We start from the raw sequence: 22043 nt of genomic DNA, 5'->3' as shown, positions 1-22043 counted from the left end.
ACTTTAAAGAATTAAGATGCCATCTCTATACATTGCACATAAAAATTACTGAATAAGCTACAGGCAGATATACACAGATAGGTCCTTTACATCATAAGGCCTGTCCATTTTCATTTTCAGAGTAGGATTTTCTGTTTATCTACTACATTGCTTGAATGCGAAGACGTGTTCCTTCTTTTGATAAGCCACAACTCTCAGTGCCTGACACTCAGAAACCAGCACATATTCGCACATCTGCAGCAGCTGCCCTGTTCAGTGCCTGAATGTCAGGTGAGCCTTGTACCATCTTGATTTCACAGTGTTATTGTTACTGAACTAAAAGGCTTCAGTCATTCATCTAAAGCTCTGGAAAATTTGTGCATAAGAAGTGAATTTAACTAATGAATGTGTGTTGCAAACAATCAGACTTTCTTCAATGTTCTTCTTGCTCCAATTTGGGCAACTAGACAAAGAAAAAGCAATTATGGATGCAGGTGGAAGTGTGGAGGCCCAGAACAAAATCCCCTTCTGAATAAGCGGCCATGCAGTAGATGTTACCATATGTTCACCACAAAAGAGTAGAAAGGTCTTGAATATGAGTATGATTCTCAGAATCAAATGAGGCATTTTCCACTGCTGTGCCTATTTCCCTGTGCCTGATATGTATCCCATTATCTGGGTGGGCAGTGCTAATAAGCACAAGCACATGGAAAATAAATGCCCTGTGTTTCCCTAGATTGATGAAGCTAGCCCCACATTTAGCGGAGAGTGACAAAAACCTTGGAAGGTCTAATAATAACTATATAACCAGTGAATGCAACAAAGACACCCGTATTCCCTGAAATAAAAAAATACACAATATATATTATCAAGGTGAATTAAATGTTTTTTTTTATTATTTTTGTTAATAGGTTAAACTTTCCGCACACCTAAGAGTAAGATGGTTATTTTGGTCATTTTATTTCTTATAGCTTCAGACAGTAGATTATCAGCGTTCAGGTGTGCTCTGCTAGAAGTTTCTGGAATCTCATAAAGTCTGCTGTCAAGTTTAGTCTAAATAGCTGTGACTGAGAGGGGTAGAAGGAGATGATGAATGGATAGGAGAAGAACAAAAGAAAGTAGAACAATGCCAGTCATGACTTGTTGCAGGCATATTTTGGCAAAGAAGGTGAATGAAGAATTTAGAAAACTCTACTTCTCACTAATACTTCAGTGTCTCTAAATAAATGCATTTCTTTGTGTCTCCAGTATTCTGATAGAATCCTCTATCCAATGATTAGGGATTCAACCAGACAGGGTCACAAATATGCGATGCTATCTAGAAATGTCTCTGGACCTGTCTTCACAGGTCATATCCCTTGGACATAGAAGTACCTAGAAGATGCCAGCTGATCCAAGTGGTAGGCTGAGTGCAAAGACTGGAATGTAGATAAGATTTTTATACGACAGTTTGTTTAACGGACATAAGTTTCGAGGTCCTAATGCTTTTGTTCATGTATGTGTACACTGGGGCTGACTGAACAATTCCCAGTACTACAATGGAGTTCCTGGTTCCTGTATCTCAGGAACCTGAACCACCACTCCAACAGTCCCGTGTTCCCTTCAGATGGACAACAGCAGCATTGACAGAGAAGGCAGCGGGAAAATGGAGGGATGGCAAAATAGGACATATTTTAAAATTGTCAAGAAAGACATGAGGAATAATTGCAAAGGGGGAGGGGGGTGTAACTGGCTACTACAACCTACTTCACCCTACAAACAAACACATGCAAATTTCAAAGTCAAGGACAAAGCGCCCATATCCGAGTTCCAACTAGCCATGATTTCCCCCAGTTGTCCTATCAATCTACACAAACACTTCCTATAACAATAGCTTGCTCTCCAAAAAGACCTTAACGCAACCCAAGTCTCCACTGCTACTTAACACTGTTGTTAAGGCAGGGCAGCAAAAACCAGCTTCACATCTGAGCTTCACATCTGTCTGCTAAACCATCTTTGCACAAGCTAGCCTATGCAAGTAACAGTAGGAAAATTCCATTTCTTTTTAAGACAAACACTCAACACAACCACAGACCTTAGCTGGCATTTATGTCTGTATGAGAATGTGTGTGTACCTCTGTGTGTGCATTATGGTTGGGGGGAGGTGGTCCTGTTGATTGGCATGAGTGATATTAGACTGGGAATGAGAGGAGGATGTATTTCTGAGATGGGGATGGAATGTCACAGCAGCCTAGTTTTAAATTGCGAAGGTTGAGCGAAGACATCAATAGACGATTAGGGCATGTCCTTCCTCTCAGCCATGGACTCTTTAATGATCTGAAACACAAAAGACATGAGAGTGCTGATTGACCCAGTTTGTGGGTGAGAGCTGTAAACATGTGCATAACTGTTTATGTGTGTGTGCATATTGAGCATGTGCATTTCTGCACATGTGTGTCTGTATATCGAGCATGTGCATATCTGTGTGTGTGTGTCTGTATATCGAGCATGTGCATATCTGTGCGTGTGTTTCTGTATATGGAGCATGTGCATATCTGCACGTGTGTGTCTGTATATCGAGCATGCGCATATCTGCGCGTGTGTGTCTGTATATCAAGCATGCACATATCTGCGCGTGTGTGTCTGTGTATAGAGCATGTGCATATATGTGCATGTGTGTCTGTATATAGAGCATGTGCATATATGTGCATGTGTGTCTGTGTATTGAGCATGTGCATATATGTGCTTGTGTCTCTATGTATTGACCACAGCAACAGAACATTGTGTGCCCAGAGGTGTTGCTTTTGGATAGCAAAGCAGGCAATTTCCTGGGCCCCTGAGCTGGGAAGGTGCCCCCAAGGGTGGCCGATTACATAGTATACTGCAGTGAAAATAAAGTGAAAATGACTTGTGATTATAGGCAATGCCCAGGTTACGAAGGAAATCTGTTCCCTAAGTCTGTCTTTAAGACGCATTTGTAGGTAAGTCTGAAAAATAACAATACTATACATAATAATAAGAATTATAATATAATAATAATAAATAAAAGTGATTACACACGGAACTGTACTGTATCTCAAACTGACGAACTGCTGAAGCTGTGCAAAATGTTTTCATGAACGTCAGAAAGTAGTAAGCGCATTCATTATTACAAACAATTGTATTTAACACAAGTTTAAAATATAATAGCCTTTGTGACAGACTGTTCATAAGTACGAGTTGTCCATAAGTTATTAAACCGGGGACTGCCTGTATTAAATTATTTATATTATTTATATGGAATAATATAATGTTATATTGGGGTGAGTTGGTGGGCCCCATGGTTTTTTTTGCCTAGGGCCTTGTAAAATCTCCTCTGTGTGAACCTCAAAGTGTTATATAATTTAACTTTAAAGCATTTTTATAAGTGAATAAATTGCATTTTCCTGTTTTGTTTCCTGGTGAATCTCAGCAGGTTCTGGTTCACATAATCAATGCATGTAAGAGCAGTATTAGTTATTAATTTGCATGGGGACCTCTGCTGGAAAAATGGGGAAAGTTCAGTCAGTTGTAATGCCCTTTGGGCTACAAATACAAAAAACGAAAAAGAACTCTAACGAAGCAATAAATTAAGATGGGTTTTGAAAAATACAGCCTCCAGAGCAGCACATGTGGCTGCACCGTAAATGCTGCATTTAGTGTTTGTTGCTTGCGCAGAGGTTAGTGTGGAGGTGAAGACGGCTGCACTATGGACATTACCTCCCCGTCTCTTGTTTCTACAGTCCTCACCAGGATGCTCCTCTTCACGTGGGCCTCAGGGGAGAGTTTGGTGTCCAGGCTGGACTCTGGGAGAGAGGTTATAAAAGAGATTTAACATGTGAAGGGCTGTTTACACATCTGCCATTAAATACTTATGTACACACAGATGGCTAAAATTATATTTAATAGTTTTTATTATTAATAGTAATTGCTAGTTAGTAAACCTATTGAACCCGAGGCAATTATGTATTATTAGTTGTAGATTTTGTTTTTGGCAAAGGAAAGACAATTTGACAGTATATAAGACAGTTTAACTTATAGCGACAATGCTTTTCTGTTTACACAGGGACATGTTTGAAGATTGAGTGCAGTAAGTGATTTGCTGGTTTTCTCACATTCTCTCCTTACAATAGGGTGCTTGTTTTGAGAAATAAACAACTTCACACAAGCTCTGTTGTACCCTTTGTAGCACCATTTTTCAAAACCATTATAAATGGAGGTACTAGGCCTGCATTACAGGAATAGTTCAACAGAGAGAGAGATATTTTAAAAATATATGTTTTAGAAACAAAATTGGAGGTGGGGTATATTTTTATGTTGTAAAATTAAACATTTGCAAATTGGGAAAAGACAAGAATATATGAAATATAATGCACTCATTCACTTAGCATTCACTTTTTGTTAAATGGGCTCACATACTATAACTTGGCAAATATGACATAGTGTGATTTCTGTAAATACTGTATGACAGATCATGCAAAAAAGTGAAGGACCACAAAGTATTACCAGTTTGAGTAGAGCTGTCCTTCAGCATGTAAAAAAGCGTGAAATAGCATTATTTGGCTAACCTGAGGGAATGACATTGTTCTGAAATATGCCTAAAACAGCTTTTAATTACTATGACCTCTTTCGCTGTGTATACACTTACAGGGTTTGGACAAAATAACAGAAATACCACATAACAGAGTCTAATACATATAATTACAAATGCAGCTATTGAGTCTTGTAATGCTAATTGCAAATTAGCGGTATGTGTCAGCTATAAATATGATCTTACAATCAGCACTTTGATGTGAATTTTCCAAGGAAGTCAAGGCAACTAAAAGGGGTTCCAAAGAGTCTGTGCCAGAGCTGCAGGTGCATCAGTCATAAAAACGGCAAAATTATTTAGTGGAGTCAGGGGGAATAGTCGTGGTGCCACATGCATACAAAGAAAATCTGCACTGGAACAGTGGAACAATGGTAACAGCATGTATAGATGGACACTTAACAAGATCATTGCTAAACATAGCAATGATCTCAAAAATGACCATAGAATTGAATCAGCACCTCTGTGACCTCATGTCAAAAACGATACATTGCGAGCATCACAGGGCTGGGATTTATGGCAGGGTTGCCATTCAGGAACTGCTTGTACCCAAGGCCAACACATAAAATAGCATAACCGTGTAAGGAGCACAATACCTCGATGTATAAAAGTAATATAATCTGATGAGTCATGCTTCCTACATCTGGATGGGTTTACACCACAATATGCCTGCGACCCACTCTGTCTGTTAGTACGGGCAGCATCCTCATGGGAGTCATTCAGTCTGGTGCTTGCACTGCATGGTTGTATAACGTTCAAGAAATATGAGGCCATTTTACAGGGCCAGGTGCACCCTAAACAAATACTGCTCCCTCATGATGCACTTAACTTCTCAAAAAAATTCATAGTTTGGAAAGTTGAAGGTTCCCATTGTGAGTCTGATCCTTCTGTGCAGAGTGGGCCATGTGCTTCTGTGGTCATCGATGTCTTACCTCTGATTTGAAGGTTGGAGAAGCTTTGTATTGGGACAGTGATCCTGGAAAGGAGACACAACCTGGACTGAGTTAAGAAAATCTCCCCACGTCCTTCACTCTAACACTAAGCGTGTTCTGTTGCATCATTCCTCATAAACTGAGTGCTAAAACTGGCTGGCCTTTTCCCTGGTTATGAATAACTTTATAAAAAAGCCTTTGCTTCTCTGCTTTGTCTTACATCGGCCCTAGTCTCTGTTATCATCTGCTGTGATTTTCATCCGTTCGTCCTGGTCTCTATGTCTCTTTTGTTATATAAGCACCTTCCATCTTTTCAAACCAGTATGCTTTCAATCCTTCTCACTTATGCCTCTCAAAATTCATCCTCTCATCAGTCCTACATCCTCCTATCTGTTCGTTTCTTATGTGATCACAATCTCCTCCCCCTTTCAACTAACACTGTTGCTGCCCTTGACTGTTGTTGCTGTCATTGTTGATGTTTATCCCACGAGTGAAAACTCCTTTACATGATCAGGTTCTTCCTTTCCATTCACTGTGAACTCCTCCTCTCTTCCCATTAATTTTTCCCCTCTCACCGGTTCTCCTCTCCCTCCAGGAGCTTGCGGTAGGTGGCAATTTCGATGTCCAGAGCCAGCTTGACGTTGAGAAGGTCTTGGTACTCCTGCAGGTGGCGGGCCATCTCCTCCTTCAGTGTCTGGATCTCATCTTCCAGGCGACCCATGTTCTCATGGTAGTTGGTTGTCTCCACAGCAAAGCGGTCTTCCATGTCACGCAGCTGCCGCTCCAGAGAATCATTCTACAAGACCCAGAGAGATTCCATCTTACACTTTCAGTTTCAGTATGCAACCTCTGTAACCTGAAGAGCACAGATTCCAGGGCCATTGTCTTTGTGCCACTTTGAGCTGGTCTAATATACACTGCTTAAAAAAATTAAAGGAACACATTTTAATCAGAGTACAGCATCAAGTCAGTTACACTTCTGGGATATTAATCTGGTCACTTAAGTAGCAGAGGGGGTTGATAATCAGTTTCAGCTGCTTTGGTGAAATTAACAACAGGTGCAATAGAGGTGCAACAATGAGACGACCCCCAAAACAGGAATGGTTTAACAGGTGGGGGCCACTGACATTTTTTCCTTCCTCATCTTTTCTGACTGTTTTTTCACTAGTTTTGCATTTGGCTATGATCAGTGTCACTACTGGTAGCATGAGGCGATACCTGGACCCTACAGAGGTTGCACAGGTAGTCCAATTCCTTCAGGATGGCACATCCATACGTGCCATTGCCAGAAGGTTCACAGCAAAGTCTCAATGGCATGGAGGAGATTCCATGAGACAGGTATTAACTGTAGGAGAGCTGGACAGCTGGAGCTGGAAAGTAGAAGGTCCTTAACCCAACAGCAGGACCAGCATCTGCTCCTTTGCGCAAGTTGAGCACTGCTAAAGCCATACAAAATTACCTCTAGCAGGCCACTGATGTGAATGTTTCTGACCACACAATCAGAAACAGATTTCATGAGAGTGGCCTGAGGGCCTGACGTCCTCCAGTGAACCCTATGCTCACTGCCCGGCACCATGGAGTTCGATTGGCATTTGCCATAGAATACCAGAATTGGCAGGTCCACCATTGGCACCCTGTGCTTTTCACAGATGAGAGCAGGTTCACCTTGAGCACATGTTACAGATGTGAAAGGGTCTGGAGAAGCTGTGGAGAAAGTTATGCTGCCTGCAACATTGTTCAGCATGACCATTTTGGTGGTGAGTCAGTGATGGAGGGATGCCCAGACCTCTACAGGCTAGACAATAGCACCTTGACTATCATTAGATATCGGGATGATATCCTTGGACCCATTGTCAGACCCTATGCTGGTGCAGTAGGTCCTGGGTTCCTCCTGGTGCATGACAATGCCTGGCCTCATGTGGTGAGAGTATGCAGGCAGTTCCTGGAGAATGAGGGAATTGATACCATTGACTGGCTCCCACGCGTGCCTGACCTAAATCTAATGGAACACCTCTGGGACATTATGTTACAGTCCATCCGACACCTCCAGGTTGCACATCAGACTGTCGAGGAGTTTAGTGATGCCCTGGTCCAGATCTGGGATGATATCCCCCAGCACACCATCCGTCATCTCATTAGGAGGATGCCCTGACATTGTCAGGCATGCATACAGGCACGTGGGGGCCATACAAACTACTGAGTACGATTTTGAGTTGCTACAATGAAATTTCGGCAAAATGGACTAGCCTGCTGCATCATTTTTTCACTATGATTTTTGGGGGTCACTTAGAATTCAGCCCTCTGTAGGTTGATCATTTTCATTTCCATCAAACGATGTGGTATCCTTTCATTCCTAACACATCACCCAGTTCATATCAGTATAGATATCCAGCATGATTTTTTTTCCCATTGAGATCTGATATGTTTTCAAAGTGTTTTTTTGAGCAGCGTATATTTACATTAATGAGGAAAGCAAACATATAACAATAATAATGTATGTTAAAATTAACAATTGTTGAAATTACCCAATAATTTAAGAAACAATATAATGTTCTTCTCTAGACTGCAGTGCCACCCAAAGCCTTATTCACTGAAATAGAACAGGAATGTGTCCTACATGGAGCTGCTTGGCGGACACTCACAGTTCCACGAAGGGCTTCCAGGTCACAGGTCAGAGCCTGGATCTGCCGGCGGTATTCATTGGCCTCCTGCTTGGCCTGCCTCAGTGCTTCTCCATTACGGTTGGCTGCATCAGTCAAATCGGCGAACTGAACAAGTTGAAAGCACACTGTTAAACTGGGCTCTGCTAAGTCATAAAAAAACAGGCCAAGCTGGTGCTTAAACTGAGGATTTGCTGAAAACTGGTGAACAAAACAGATTTAATTGTCACACATATCACCTTTCTACCCACAGAATTGTGGTTTACTGTAACTTTCCAGTTGTACCATAAGGGCAGCACTGACGTTTTACACAGAGTACTTTAGTCTAATCCATCCATCTTCTGACCAATCTTACTATGACTGGATCATAGAAAGCTTGGAACCTGTTCCAGGAAACAAAGGGTAGACCCTGGACGGCAGGCCACACAGGCACTGACAATCTATGGGCAGTTTAGAGATGCTACTTCACCTAACCATGCATTCTGGACAGCAGGAGGAAACTCAACATGCAAAGATGGGCTGAGAAGCCCCAGCACTATAGGTGTGAGATGACAGCCACTGGAGCCACCTTCATAAGAACCAGGTTCCTCTAAATGAAGACCCCCCTGAAGGAGACTTATGGAAACAGAGAGCAAAGAGGGAACATGGGTGGGGAGCTTAATGCAGACCTTGGAGCGGTACAGCTCCTCTGTCTCCTGCATATTGGAGGCTGCCATGGCTTCATACTGGAGCCGGATGTCCTTCAGAGCGGCTGTCAGGTCAGGTTTGGACATGTCGATGTCCACATGAACCTGCTGGGCCATCAGCTGCTCCTGCAGCTCACGCAGCTCCTAGGGGAAACCCAGCACAGCACATATGAAAGGCAAGGTGCACTGCAGTGGAGTGCAGTGGAATGCAGGGACCGTGCTCCCGTACTGTGTGTTGTCAGACAGGAAATGCCAGAGTGGAAACAACCTTCCGCCTTTGCAAAAAATTATTTTATCAAAACGATTGAGGTACTTCTTTTGGTGAGAAATATCAGAATAAAGCAAACCATGTAGCTACTTCTAATTTGTTAGCAGTTTCTGAGAAATATTTATATGGGAGTTGAATGTTATTATATCCTGCATAAGTTGATTATATAGTGGGTTAAAAATAATGTTTCTGTTTCCAAAGTAGGTACTACACAGAGGAATGGCAATGCATTTTACAAGAGCAAGAGGGGATCGAAATATTTCACACTATTCCTCAAAACAACATGAAAGGTTCAAAACGTTATAAACCCAAACTAATTCTCAACAGATAAAAGAGATACTCCTGATTAGGGGTGTATCGGGACACAAAAATCACAGTTCGGTATGTACCTCGGTTTTGAAGTCACAGTTCAGTAAGTTTTCAGTACAGCGGGGGTAAAAGTAACTGTATTGTATTCACATTAGTAGCTTTCAGCTTCATATTAGAACAATGCAACATAAATATTGTCTCAAAACATACAAAGTGTAACAAAATAAATATCCATTATGGTGCAGCAGTTGAAGATCTTCAAGTTCTTGCTTGTCTGTATTCTCAATAACTATGCGTGCATGTGTAGCAGCATGGCTTCATCCGCTCCTTTCCGAATGTGATTTGGGGGAAATACACAAACACACAAAGATGGAAAGGTTCCCCGCGTTGGTTCGATACATATGTGTACCGAACCGTAATACCCATACCAAAATTTTTGGTAAATATTTAATTAGATTAATAGCTAAATATTAAATTATAAAAACTTTATTCATTTAAAAACAAATTTTCCCAATATCAAACTCTATTTCAGAATCAGAATCAGAATCTTTCTTATTATTTGGCAAGTACCTACAAGGAATTCTCATTGGTGCAGGCGTCAATGTCAGTGCAATAAATAGTATAGATAAACATAAAGATACACAAACTACAAGATAAAAGATATACAAAAGATAAGTCAAACTATGACGCCATGTGTAAGTTTAACCAGGAACCTTTTATTCTCAGTCATAGTCACATGTTTCTGACAACGATTATGGATTTTTTGCCTTCTACAAGTTCCATTCATTGTTTACTAAACTGAGATTTAATTGAAAGTAATTTCACTGTGAAGAAATCAGGGTGAGTGATTAAGTGCACAGGAAGCAGATACCGTTGTAGGAGCTGCAATTGTGTCATTGTGTTGTGATCGCTGTGAGCTTTGTGTGCCTGGTTGAGCGGGGGTGGCAAGGGTCTCTCACCTCCTCGTGAATCTTCTTCAGGAAGTTTATCTCATCCTGCAAGGCATCGATCTTCCTCTCCAGCTGAACGCGGTTCAAGGCCGCCTCGTCCACATCCTTCAGAAAGGCCCCGAGTATATGTGAGAGGAGGAGGGGACAAGTGATTTCTCAAATTCTTTTTAAAATACTCTTCTGCTAATTTCCATCTATGGCCACGAGTACTAGTATTTAAACTAATACTGAAATAGCCATTTGGCTGAACAGCATCCAGACCTGTTAGAATCTTATATGCCTGGATCATGTCCTCCCTTAGTCTCCTTTGCTCGTAGCTGAACAGATTCAGCTCAGCTAACTTCTCCTCATAAGCCATATCTCTAAGACCAGGAATCATTCTTGTAGCCCTATGTTGCACCGTTTCCAAGACATCAATGTCCTTTTTAAGGAATGGCGGCCAAACCTGCACACAATATTCTCGGTGTGGTCATACCAAGGAATTATATTATTGTAGCCTCACCTCCCTTGAATTAAACTCCACACACCTAGAGATGTAACCCAACATTCTATTGCCCGTTTTTATTGCTTCCCCACACTGGCGAGAGTGGGACATGGAAGCATCAACATACACCGAGATCTTTCTCAAAATCAGCTACCTTTATTTCAGAGGAACCCATAAAATAACTGTACTTTATATTTCTGCTCCCTGCATGGATTACCTTACATTTATCTACATTAAATTTCATCTGCCAGGTATCAGGCCAGTCGCTTATTAAATCAAGATCACGTTGTGGCCTCTGTGCTGCTAGTTAAGTATCTGCTACATCACCCACCTTGGTGTCGTCTGCAAATTTTACCAGTTTACTCTAGATATGTCAATATCATTAATGTAAATTAGGAACAATAGTGGTCCTAAAATTGAACCCTGCAGTACCCCACTATGAACGCAAGCCCACTGCGACATTGTGCCTTTAATAACTACCTGCTGTTTCGTTCCTGTCAATCAGTTTTCAATCTGAGCTGCTACAGTTCCTAAAATTCCTGCCACTTTGAGCTTAAGCAGGAGCCATTTGTGGGGGTGAAGCATCAGCCAGTCAAACAGTGCAGTATTAGAGTGACGGCAGTGGGGGTGGGGGAGGGGGCAGTGGGCATGCTCACATGTCTGAAGGCATTGACGTTGTTTTCTGCCTCTGCCCGCTGGTTCATTTCATCCTGCAACCTGATAGGAGGAAAAAAAAAAAGCTCAGTTTAGATGTGACATTACATTACTAGTGGGTCATACTTAGAGCAGATAGTTTATTTCTCTAAAACCTGACAAATAATCCAGAATATGTGCAATTGCTCTGGAAATCACCCCAGTTGTACATGTAGATAAAATTTCATTACTGGTCTACACTCCTCATTAACAATACATATATATATATATACACACACACACACGCACATGTAGGGTAAACATATCCTTATGGGGACCGCTCATTCACACGTGCGCGCACACACACACAGACACAGATTAGGTATCTAAATCTTTATGGGGACCGTCCACAAATTTCTATGTGCATAACCCTAATCCCAACAATGACAGCCTTAATAGTTACCCATCCCTAACCATTTGTAAACTAAATACAAGAATTTTGGCATCTTTACTTTTTATTGCATTCACAGATTTTTATAAAATTGAATTTCCCCTTATGGTCAAAATAACAGGTGGTTTTATCAGCGTCTGAGAGACGCCTCTGAGGTCCTGTAGCTGCTGGTTGTGTAGCGGCTCCAGTGTCTGACACCATCCTCACATTACCCAGAACCCCACAAATACATGGTCATTGTCTGTTCCCTTACAAGGGACCCATCTGTAGGCTGAAATGGGGGAGGTTAAATGCACATAGAATATACATGAGACTAGCCTGGGGTGTATGGTCAATACTTAGTTCAAAAGATGCTTGATTTTCATATTGAAAATGTATTATAAACTGCCACTAAATGGGAAATTATACATGTGTGGATCTTTAGGGAAGAGGTGATGGAAGGTGACAATCAGTCCCACTGCTTATAAAATCCTCCTACTTCCTCTTGCTGGGAGAAGGGGCAATTTTTTATTCAGTCCCATGAACCCAGATTCTTAAGCCCAAAGTCCCATGTTCCCTAGCTGCTTCCCTTTGAATTTGTCCGTTTTCTTCCATGTGTTACAGGTCTCGTTTCTGACAGTGCAGTGTACCGGGTCGATGGGTGGATGTGTTTCACTATTCATCAGTATCCTCCTACAAACTAAAATCATATGCTGTATGCAGCATTGAGTATTTCAGGTCCAGGGAGTACACATCCAGACCAAATATTTGTTTCTACTAACCAGCTGAGTACACTGTGAATGTGACTCATTTATGCTCAACTGGTTGGTAGAAACAAAATCTATAGTCTATAGCTATGGAGAGCATAGCACCACCTACAGGGCTGGTACTAGAGCCACACTAGGCTGTAGGATTCTGTAGGAACCTTTGCATGGAAAATCCTCTTGGAACAAAACAAAGAACAAGATACAGGGCACACATTTTTGTGGTATTATCATATAACATTATGAGACAAAACCCCAGGCTGGGCTATTGGATGTGAAGGGTGTCACACCCCGCTCATCCAATCCTCCTGTGTGCCACGCCCCCCTCGTTAACCTCGTGTGGAATCCCCATATCATCATCTGTTTCAAGTTGTTTTCATTAGTTCTGTGTATTTAAGTCCACATCAGAGTATGTTTCCCTAGTTCTGTCATTGTATTGTTTCGACACTGTGGTTTCATATGCCTCTCCGTGTGCCCATTAAAAACCTTTTTTACCCAAGTCCTCATCTCCTTCTCCTGCTTCCCTGGTCTGTGCCCTGCACGTTGTGACAAAGTGTGTCCGGAAAGGCTGCTGTGACCACCCAGTGCCTCCCTTAGTGGAGATGGAGGAGGAGCTTGAATAGGACCCCACAAAGGGAGAAGACACCTAGGCCAGGGTCAGATCCCGCCCACCCTGCCCCCTGGCTCGCCTTTGGTTCCCTTGGCTCTGACTTGGCAGTCGCCTACAGGTCATCCTGTTTCAGCTCAGTGGTCGCCTGTGGTCCCCCTGGCTTCGGCTCGAGGGTCACCTTCGGTTCCACCTGCGGTGCCTCTTTGGCCGGCTGCAGTCCTGCCTCTGACGCCTTGTCGGCCACCTGCGGGTCCCCCAGCTAAACTCGCCGTTTGCCTGCGCCTTGGTCGGCTGTGGCTACGCCTTCTCCTACTGCGGCTTCTGCTTCCTCCTCCCCTCTGCCGATGTCCCCTTCACCTTCCTCCTCGCCCCCCTGTATTGGTCCCTCTGCCTACCCTCCTCACCCCCTCCGATGTTCCCACCGGTTCCTCCGTCACGCTCGCCGAGGGTCTCTCCTGCTCTGGCCTCTCAGCCGCCTGCTGCCCCTGCGGCTTCTACCCCGTGCCAGCGGGGGTTCCCTCTGGCTCCCTGTTTCCCCCCACTCCTCGCTCCTCTGCCCCCTGGTTTTGTGTCCCCGGTGTTTTCTCCTCATCCCTCTGTTTCGCCTGTGTTCACTCTTGGTCCCTTCATTCCTCCAGTTGCTGTTCCCTGTGTCTCCATTTTTGGTGCCCCTGTGTTTGTCTGCGTTCCCCGTAGTTTGTCAGTTGTTGTCTGGGTTGTTGTCCTTGTGTCTGTTTTGTGTGTTGGTCTTCCTCCCGTGTTGTGTTCCTGGTCTCGTCCTTTGCTCCCCTGAAACCGGTGTGCACGCCTTGGGGGGGGGGGGGGGTTCTGTCACACCCCGTTCGACCGATCCTCCTGTGTGCCACGCCCCCCTCATTTACCTCATGTGGAATCCCCGTGTCATCAGCTGTTTCGAGTTATTTTCATTAGTTCTCTGTATTTAAGTCCACGTCAGAGTAGTTTCCCTAGTTCTGTCATTATTTTGTTTCGATGCTGTTGTTTCAAATGCCTCTCCATGTGCCCATTGGTCTGTGCCCTGCACGTTGTGACAAAGTGTGTCCGGAAAGGCTGCTGTGACCACCCAGTGCGATGTAATCCCCCACATTGGGGGTTATACTGGATGCAACTCTGGATAACAGCACCAGCATCTGGGTTAGAGAGCTCTTCTAATGTCTGCCTTTGTTTCCCTTCCATTAGGCTGATGTATTTCCTCACTTTACCTCATGCTGCATGCATGTGAAGACTTTTCTGGCTGCTGGAACTTTTAGGAGCATATATCTCAGTACTGGGGGAATCAACCAGATGGGATCAGCGAGCAGGGATCAGCCAGAAGGGATCAGCCAGCAGTGCTCACAGGCCAGAGTCATAGAGAGTGCTGCTTTCCATTTCAGCAGAGCTCTTAATTTGCTTATTTGCTTTAAGTGAGAACTTAAAGATTACCTCAAGAAATGTGACTGTCCTTTTTGATTTTTAAATATTCTCTTGTATAGTTGCTGGAACATCAAAATAAACAGTATCAACCTTAAATAAGGCAAATGGCTAATCTTTCACCTACAGTTTAAATTATATTAATGGATTCAAAAGGCATATTTGAAGAGTACATATAGATTTGTTATACTCTGTAATTTCACACAAATTTGGCACTAAAAGTTTGCACAAATAAAATTTAGATAACATGACGTTCTCTGAGTGATTCATAGAGAAGCTAAGCAATCTAAGAGTGGCTGAGGAGAACGTTAAGCCAGTATACTCCTTGGCCCATGATACTGGGAGCTGTGTACATGAGGTCTACTCTGAGCGTGTACTATCATCTCTGAGGAAAACTAGTAGGTGTAAAATAAATAAAAACTGAATAAAACTCACATATAATGATCATCAGCAAATCGAACTACAGGCCTGTTGGGGAGACCTAATCAACATTTTTATCCCCTTTGACAACAGAGTGTGCCCGTGTGAAAATGCAGACCATAATATGAAAAAAAGGAGACGGCGTATCCCACAACTGCCAGCATACAAAGACCAGGCCACCCCATTGTGTGGTGAAAAGAGCTCACAGCATCTGTCTGAATAACTTAGCATTCAGAGCAGGAGGGGAGGGAACTTCCCATAATAAATAAGGAGGGCAGGAATCTGGGGTCATTTGCTCTCATAGTACCTCAGGTCTTTGCTGAACAGTTCAAACAGGCAAGTTGCTTATTTTGCCAAACTTGCTGAATAAGTAGTTCTGGAAAACACCAAACTCAGATAATCACTCAATAACTCTGAACACGGTGCCATATTTATGATACAGAAGATAACTGGCAACAATGAATACAGAACTGGCATCTGTTCTATATGCATTCTAAATTTTTTCATTCATTCTTTCATATTCTAACCACTTACCCTGGTCAGGGTCTCAAAGAGAGGCCTGGAGTCTATCCCAGGCACTGCAGGGCACAAGGCAGTGTTATACCCTGAGCAGGATGCCAGTCACCGCAGGGCACACACACAATGGGCAATTTTATGGACACCAATTAGTCTAACTACATATCTTTAGACTGTGAGAGGAAACCCACACAACACGAGAACCCGCAAACTCCACATATACACATTCAGAGCAGAGGTGAAGGCTCAGCCTTTGAGGTGTGAGGAAACAGTGCTACTCGCCCTAAAAGTCTTTGATGTTTATTCATATCAACTCATTTTGGAATGAATGAAACATCAACATGAACCTCAACTAAGCCAGACTGTATGCAGCTCTGCTGGAGAACAAGATACTCTAACTGCAGCCTAATATGTCGTTTTTTTGTGGGGTCCCTTGTGATCCCACACAACAGGTGTGATAACATGTCATTCAGGTGTTACTTTAGCTATGAGCGTGAAAGTACAGGCAAACTGTGCCTCAAAGGGCTGTTTTTATGAGTCTTATCAGCTTAAAATGGCACATGGGACTGGCCACTTCTTCGTAAAACGCACAATGTTTACATTATATATTTACATTACTCTGTGATTATGTATTCATTGTCATAATTCTCCTCTTACGCTTTATCTTATGGAGTTAGGGTTTATCTGTACTCTGCCTTTACCACCTTAATTTGTATTGTTAACCTGTGTGCAATTTGTGTTTACTGGTGCTCAGAAGGATGTGCAGAGTATGATTTTCACTATATAGCACAACGGACTGTGCATAAGACAATAAACTCTTGGATCTTATCAGGGTGACACATTCGCCAGCAGAACTGACTTTGCTGTAGTTGCCCCCCACACACACGTGCAGTTCTCGCTCCCTCCTTACTTCTGCTTGAGTGCAGCCAGATCTGCCGCCAGGTTGTCCCTCTCGATCTCCAGGCGCGCCTTGCCTGCATTCAGGCCGTCCACTTGCTTGCGCAGCTCCCGCAACTCCTCCTGGTAGATGTCCCCGAGGCGGCTTGGCTCCTTGCCCCGCAGCTGGTTCAGCTCGGCCACCAGCACCTTGTTCTGCTGCTCCAGGAAGCGCACCTTCTCGATGTAGCTGGCGAAGCGGTCATTCAGGCCCATCAACTCCACCTTCTCGTTGGTGCGCGTCTCACGGTACTGCGCCTTCAGCAGCGAGTCCGCCGAGAAATCCAGTCGGTCGGAGGTGCCGGCGCCCAGCAGCAGGGTCCCTCCTGAAAGACGAACTGACCGGGGGCTACTAAGCAGGGAGTACCGGCTGGACGACAGGCTGGTGCGGCCCCCAGCGCTGCCCTGACCCCCAAAGCGCTTCCTGTAGGACGATGCCACTCTCTGACTCTCCATTGCTAGTAAGTAAGGTCGGACAGTTTCTAAGGGCTTTTATAGGGACAGACCCCCCCCCCCCCCCCGCAGAATTGGGCCTGGTCATGGGGGGAGTGCTGGATTAGAGTGTGTGGATAGGGGGTGCTGTGGGTGGGGATGGGGGGGTCGCATCCTCTGAGCCAGAGATTTCTTTGTGCTCTTCCAATCAGCGCCAAACGTTTCCTGGCTCTGTTTGCCACACATGAATAGCATTTAGTCTGATGGCAATTCAACGGTCGCTCACGCAAGCACAGGAGAAGAAAGGAGCAGAAAAAAACACAGCAAGTGGGAACTGTGAGCCAGAGCGCTCTCTGTTATAATCGAGAGGTGAGTCACATGGAGGTCAGTGCCTTCATGCTTTGCAGACTGAAATGTTACTGTAAGTTGTGGGATTACCATGAAATCACACATTAGGATTCTGTGGGTGACGTGGCTAACATATAGAGTAACGCTAATCACACTGTGTACATGCATCTATTAAGACGGGTGTAGAATGTATCATTTTCAGAGTGTGAATGTATAATAATATTGCAGATATTATCTTAAGTAACTTCATGAACTAAAGTAAAAATGTGAATAAACACCAAAATGAAATATTGAACTCTTACGGTATATTGTAATACAAAATATAAGCACATCACCATATGGAAGGTGGCATGGTGGTGCAGTGGTTAGCACTTTCGCCTCACACCTCTGGGATGGGGGTTTTCTGCCATGGCTCCATGTGTAGAGTTCTCACCATGTCATCATGGGGTTCTCTGGGGGGGGGCTCTGGTTTCCTCCCACAGTCCAAAAACACACTGAGGTTAAGTTGCCAAATATATCAAGTTAAGTTGCCAAATTGGCTGCATGTGTGGGTGTGCCCTGCAATGGGTTGGTACTCCATTCTGGGTGGTTCCTGCCTTGTACCTATATGCTCTGGACCAGCCACAACCCTGAGTATGACAAGCAGTTTCAGAACATGGATGGATGGATGAATATATAGTTCAAATTGTTATGATTATAAGCAAAAAATACCAAAACAAAAACTTTTTATCTGTCCTTGTTAATTGTTTGATTCTTTTTTCTTTCTTTTTTCTTTTCCTCTCTCTCCCTCTCTCTCTCTTCCCCCCTTCTTCTCCTTTGTTTCCCCCCCCCTCCCTCTCCTTCTTTTGAGGAACCAAATAAAAATATAAAATAAATAAAAAAATAAATAAATAAATAAATACAAATAAAGTAGTCCTCCGCAGAGGGGGGGTGGAGGAGGAGGAAAAAATAATAAAAAAAAAAAAAAATAGCAATTAGCCAAGGGTTTTTTCCATTTCACCTGGGGAGGTCTTGGATCTCAATTCAAACACTGATTAAAAATGATTGTACCACTAACCCCCCCCCCCCCCCCAATAATCTTGTCTTATATCAAGTGTGTAACTCCCCAGATTATTTTATTTATAGAAGAAGCTATTATCTCGGTGAATATGGTTAGAGGCCTGGTCTTCCATTTGCTACACTTTCACGTCATGGTCCAGCTGCCCACTTCCTACCCCCCCCCCCCACCCCCAGTGACCACTGACACAATTCCAACACGGTTCATAATTAATTATGTCTCATCATTAATCATAAATGAATTGATTAAATTGCTTAACTAAAGTTAAATACTGTATGATTTCACAAATTCCCTCAGAAGCTAAAACTACATAGCAACAAGCACGGGCTGCTCTGAAAGGCGTGGGAGGGATGTTTTTGTGTGTGTGGTGATGTGTTGATGCCTTTGGGACTCACATGAACTAAACAACCTCTTAAAAGACTAACAGAGGACAGTTTCAATAGCTTTTCACCAGTTTCCATGGTAAGCCAAGACAAAAGACTTCAAAAGAGTCAGAGGCAATTCAGTTGACTTACTTTTTGAAGATGTCTGCTGAGTCTTTTATCTCAGATGCAATTGACTTTTCTCACCAAAGTTTACAAAATGTCCCGGTTTCACCAGGTGTCATTTCTTAACTGGAACTTACGTAATAAAGTATTAAAAGTAGTGAGAGTATTGAAGTCAACACAGAAAATATCCATATATCTTCTGACCAATTATCCTGGTCAGGATCACAGGGAGGGCTGGAGCAGATCCCAGCCAGCACGGGGCACAGTGCTGGGGTATACCTTGGATGGGATGCCAGTTACAAAAAATATGTGCAATAAAAAAGGGACAGATCACAGGCACTCTGGGGTCATTGCAGGGGCAGCTAAACTTATTTGGGGGCCCTAGGCTGACATCAGCATAGACATTAAGGTGTTGTCGATTTAAATAAGGGATCTCAAAATTTAAGTGGGAAAGCTTATGGTTGGGGTGGAAGATGCTGGAAGTAAAGTTTACTGAGTGGGGGGAGTACCGCCAGATCAATCTGGGGACTCGGATATTTTCTGGGACCCTTGGCTTATTAGCCTAGGATAGCCTGTACACTGATCCACCCCTGGGGTCACTGCAACAGCAGAGCTGTGGATAAGAATCAATATAAACTAAAAAGAACTGAACCTGAACCTGAATCCTAGCCCAGGAAACATAAATCAGGGAAAGGGGTTGACAGGAATCCTAGTCGGTTACAGGGCACAGGGTCGCACACTATGGACAATTTAAAGCATGCAAATTTTGTAAACACAGAGCTCAAAAGTAGAAATCAAGCCTATTACCCTGGAGGTATGAGGGAACAGTGCTAGCTACTGAGCCTAGTAATTGCACTGCAAATAGATATTCTCAAAATTTTAAATAAACCCATTCAGAATACATTCCTATATTACATTAACATTCATTATTACAACATCAGTTGCTGAGTCCAGCTCTGGAAAAAGTTGAGACTATATTGAGATTGTGGCAGATAGTATGAGTCAATCTCTCAGTGGATTCCCGAGTGAAGCTGAAAGAGAGAGAGAGGCAGCAATTTGTCCAGCATGTAGGGTATCAGTCAACAAAATGAAATACAAGCCTGCTCCCCAGATCTGAGTCCACCACTGAAAGTTCAGCTGTTTCCAAATCGATGACTGTTGTACCTAAGAATTTGTCAAAACTATATGTTTGTTTCAGGTTATATGAAGGGAACTAAATCTTGGATGCACTCTCCATAATTAGGTGGAGATTTTTATTGGTTGATATTTTGACTAAGCCAGGTGATGCCAAAAAGCATGGCTCACACCATTCAATGCTCTTGGTTCAGGGCCCATTCTCTGGTCTAGATAGCACAATATCTCCTCTCCTAATTGTCCATCCATTGCTTCCCATGTCCGCCCATAAAGGAAAAATATCTACACTGCTTTCTGACCAATGAGGGGCCTTCGTGCATGTGGCCAGAACCTCCCCATTCAAAATGCGCCTGAGTTTGAACCTGGCTTTGTGCTTTAAATGGGATGGGTAGTGGTGGTGGTGAGGGGGGGTGGCATCCCTCATTGTTGTTTATGGAACTGAAATCAGTGGCACTCCACAGTCATCTATGTTTTAAAGCCTGGGGATTAACGGTGTGGTCTCATCATTATTGGTGCACAAATTTAGCTACCCTTTGAATGTTTGCGTCCCCAGTACAAGTTGCCTCAGATTCGGTCTCTGAGGCAATCCCTCCCGGCAGGGAAGCATCTAGACGTGGGAGAGTTTGATTGAGGTGGAGCCGGACGATCAGGCCTGGGAGCTTTCCATTGCAGTAGTGCAGGAGAATGTATGCCTTTGCTGGGTTTTGGTAGGGAGCCAAAGTGCCTCTCTGTGCCCTTTAAGTCTGTGCAGGGTCGAGTGAAGCCACTGATTCATGGCTCCGACATGAACGGCTCACACTGGAGCAGATAAACATGGAGGGGAATTGTAATTCCACTTGGGCTGCTTGTTGGCTCCAGCCAGTCGGCTGACATAGCTGCAGAAGGTGAAGGAGAGGTTTGGTCCTCAGTGCAACCCTCCACAGTGAATGGCCGCCTGACGGCCTACTTCTCCACGGTGTCTCGATGATAGAGTCTTCTGTGGAATCCTGAAACATTTTAGAGAAGAGTACTATTGTGCCTGCAAGGAGAACTTTTCCCGGAAAAAAATGGACATGCAGAAACATCCACACCCACCGTGAAAACCCCAAAATCAGCATATCCCTGGATTCTAATAAGAACCATATTGTGGTACCAGGTACCAAGGTTTTACAGGCAGCTGGCATGTCCAATAAACCATGCCCATTATGGATGGGCTCTGTCACTGCTGTTTTTGTCTGTGTACCGGGAGAGTACCACTCAAAGGATTAACTGAAACAGACTGGTACAATGAAGTCTGGTGCAAAACAATGGGAGTCTGCAGGCTCGCGGGAGTCCAGGGATCTGCTGGTCAGCACTAAAGGCTGGGCGCTGGCAGGTCAGGCTCTGCACAAAAGCCAAGCCACTAGGAGATCTTTACAGACAACTCGTTAGTCACACTAACAGGCAAAGAAAACTTCACTACTCTGGGCCGCAAGGAATATCATGCGGTGAGAAATCCCGACGACATCGGGTGACAAAGGCAAACAGAGAGACACCTCTGTAGCTCACTAATGCAAGAGAAAAAGTAGAAAGAATCCACTGTTCAAAGCGCATAATAGCTATCTGAGGAAGACAAGAGCCCGGTGAAAGAGAGCAATGGCGACCCAGGGACAAACAAGGCCCATCTTCCCAGAAACAAGACAGCTGAGCTGCTTGGGTGATGATTTATCTTAATGGGGTTTTAAGTACGAAGATGGAGGTGATGTCACAATCAGCAGAGACCAGCCAGATCTTGATCTCAGATAGAAATATGCAACCAAATAGGGTTTTGACATTTTCCCGACCTGTGAAGAGACATTAATGTATGTTTAGGATTGTACCTTTATCACTGCAATGTGAGTAAATTAACAAACAACAACTGGAGCGAACCCTAAGAACATCGTCTTATTTTTGTTCCCAGAGTACCCCCCCAAAGCAACTATGGGAATGAAAGGCTGAAAAAGGCCCACTGGGAGGGGCTCCCACATGGAGAATTA

At 43.6% G+C, this 22043-nt stretch overlaps 1 protein-coding gene across 1 annotated transcript; it reads right to left on the bottom strand.

Annotated features, from left to right (window-relative positions):
- Positions 1 to 853: 853 nt before the first annotated feature.
- Positions 854 to 17066, bottom strand: gfap (glial fibrillary acidic protein). The gene is made up of 9 exons (XM_023799856.2): positions 16565 to 17066; positions 11510 to 11570; positions 10379 to 10474; positions 8825 to 8986; positions 8139 to 8264; positions 6072 to 6292; positions 5497 to 5540; positions 3697 to 3782; positions 854 to 2295 (listed from the first exon to the last, which is right to left on the bottom strand). Exons 1-9 carry the CDS (start codon positions 17044 to 17046, stop codon positions 2254 to 2256), a joined length of 1320 nt encoding a protein of 439 aa, XP_023655624.1. The 5' UTR covers positions 17047 to 17066; the 3' UTR covers positions 854 to 2253.
- Positions 17067 to 22043: the final 4977 nt, after the last annotated feature.

Source organism: Paramormyrops kingsleyae, chromosome 5 (assembly GCF_048594095.1).
Source record: "Paramormyrops kingsleyae isolate MSU_618 chromosome 5, PKINGS_0.4, whole genome shotgun sequence".
Classification (NCBI taxonomy): Eukaryota; Metazoa; Chordata; class Actinopteri; order Osteoglossiformes; family Mormyridae; genus Paramormyrops; species Paramormyrops kingsleyae.
Note: the sequence above shows the minus strand (reverse complement) of the source record. Positions and strands in the feature narration are given on the sequence as shown.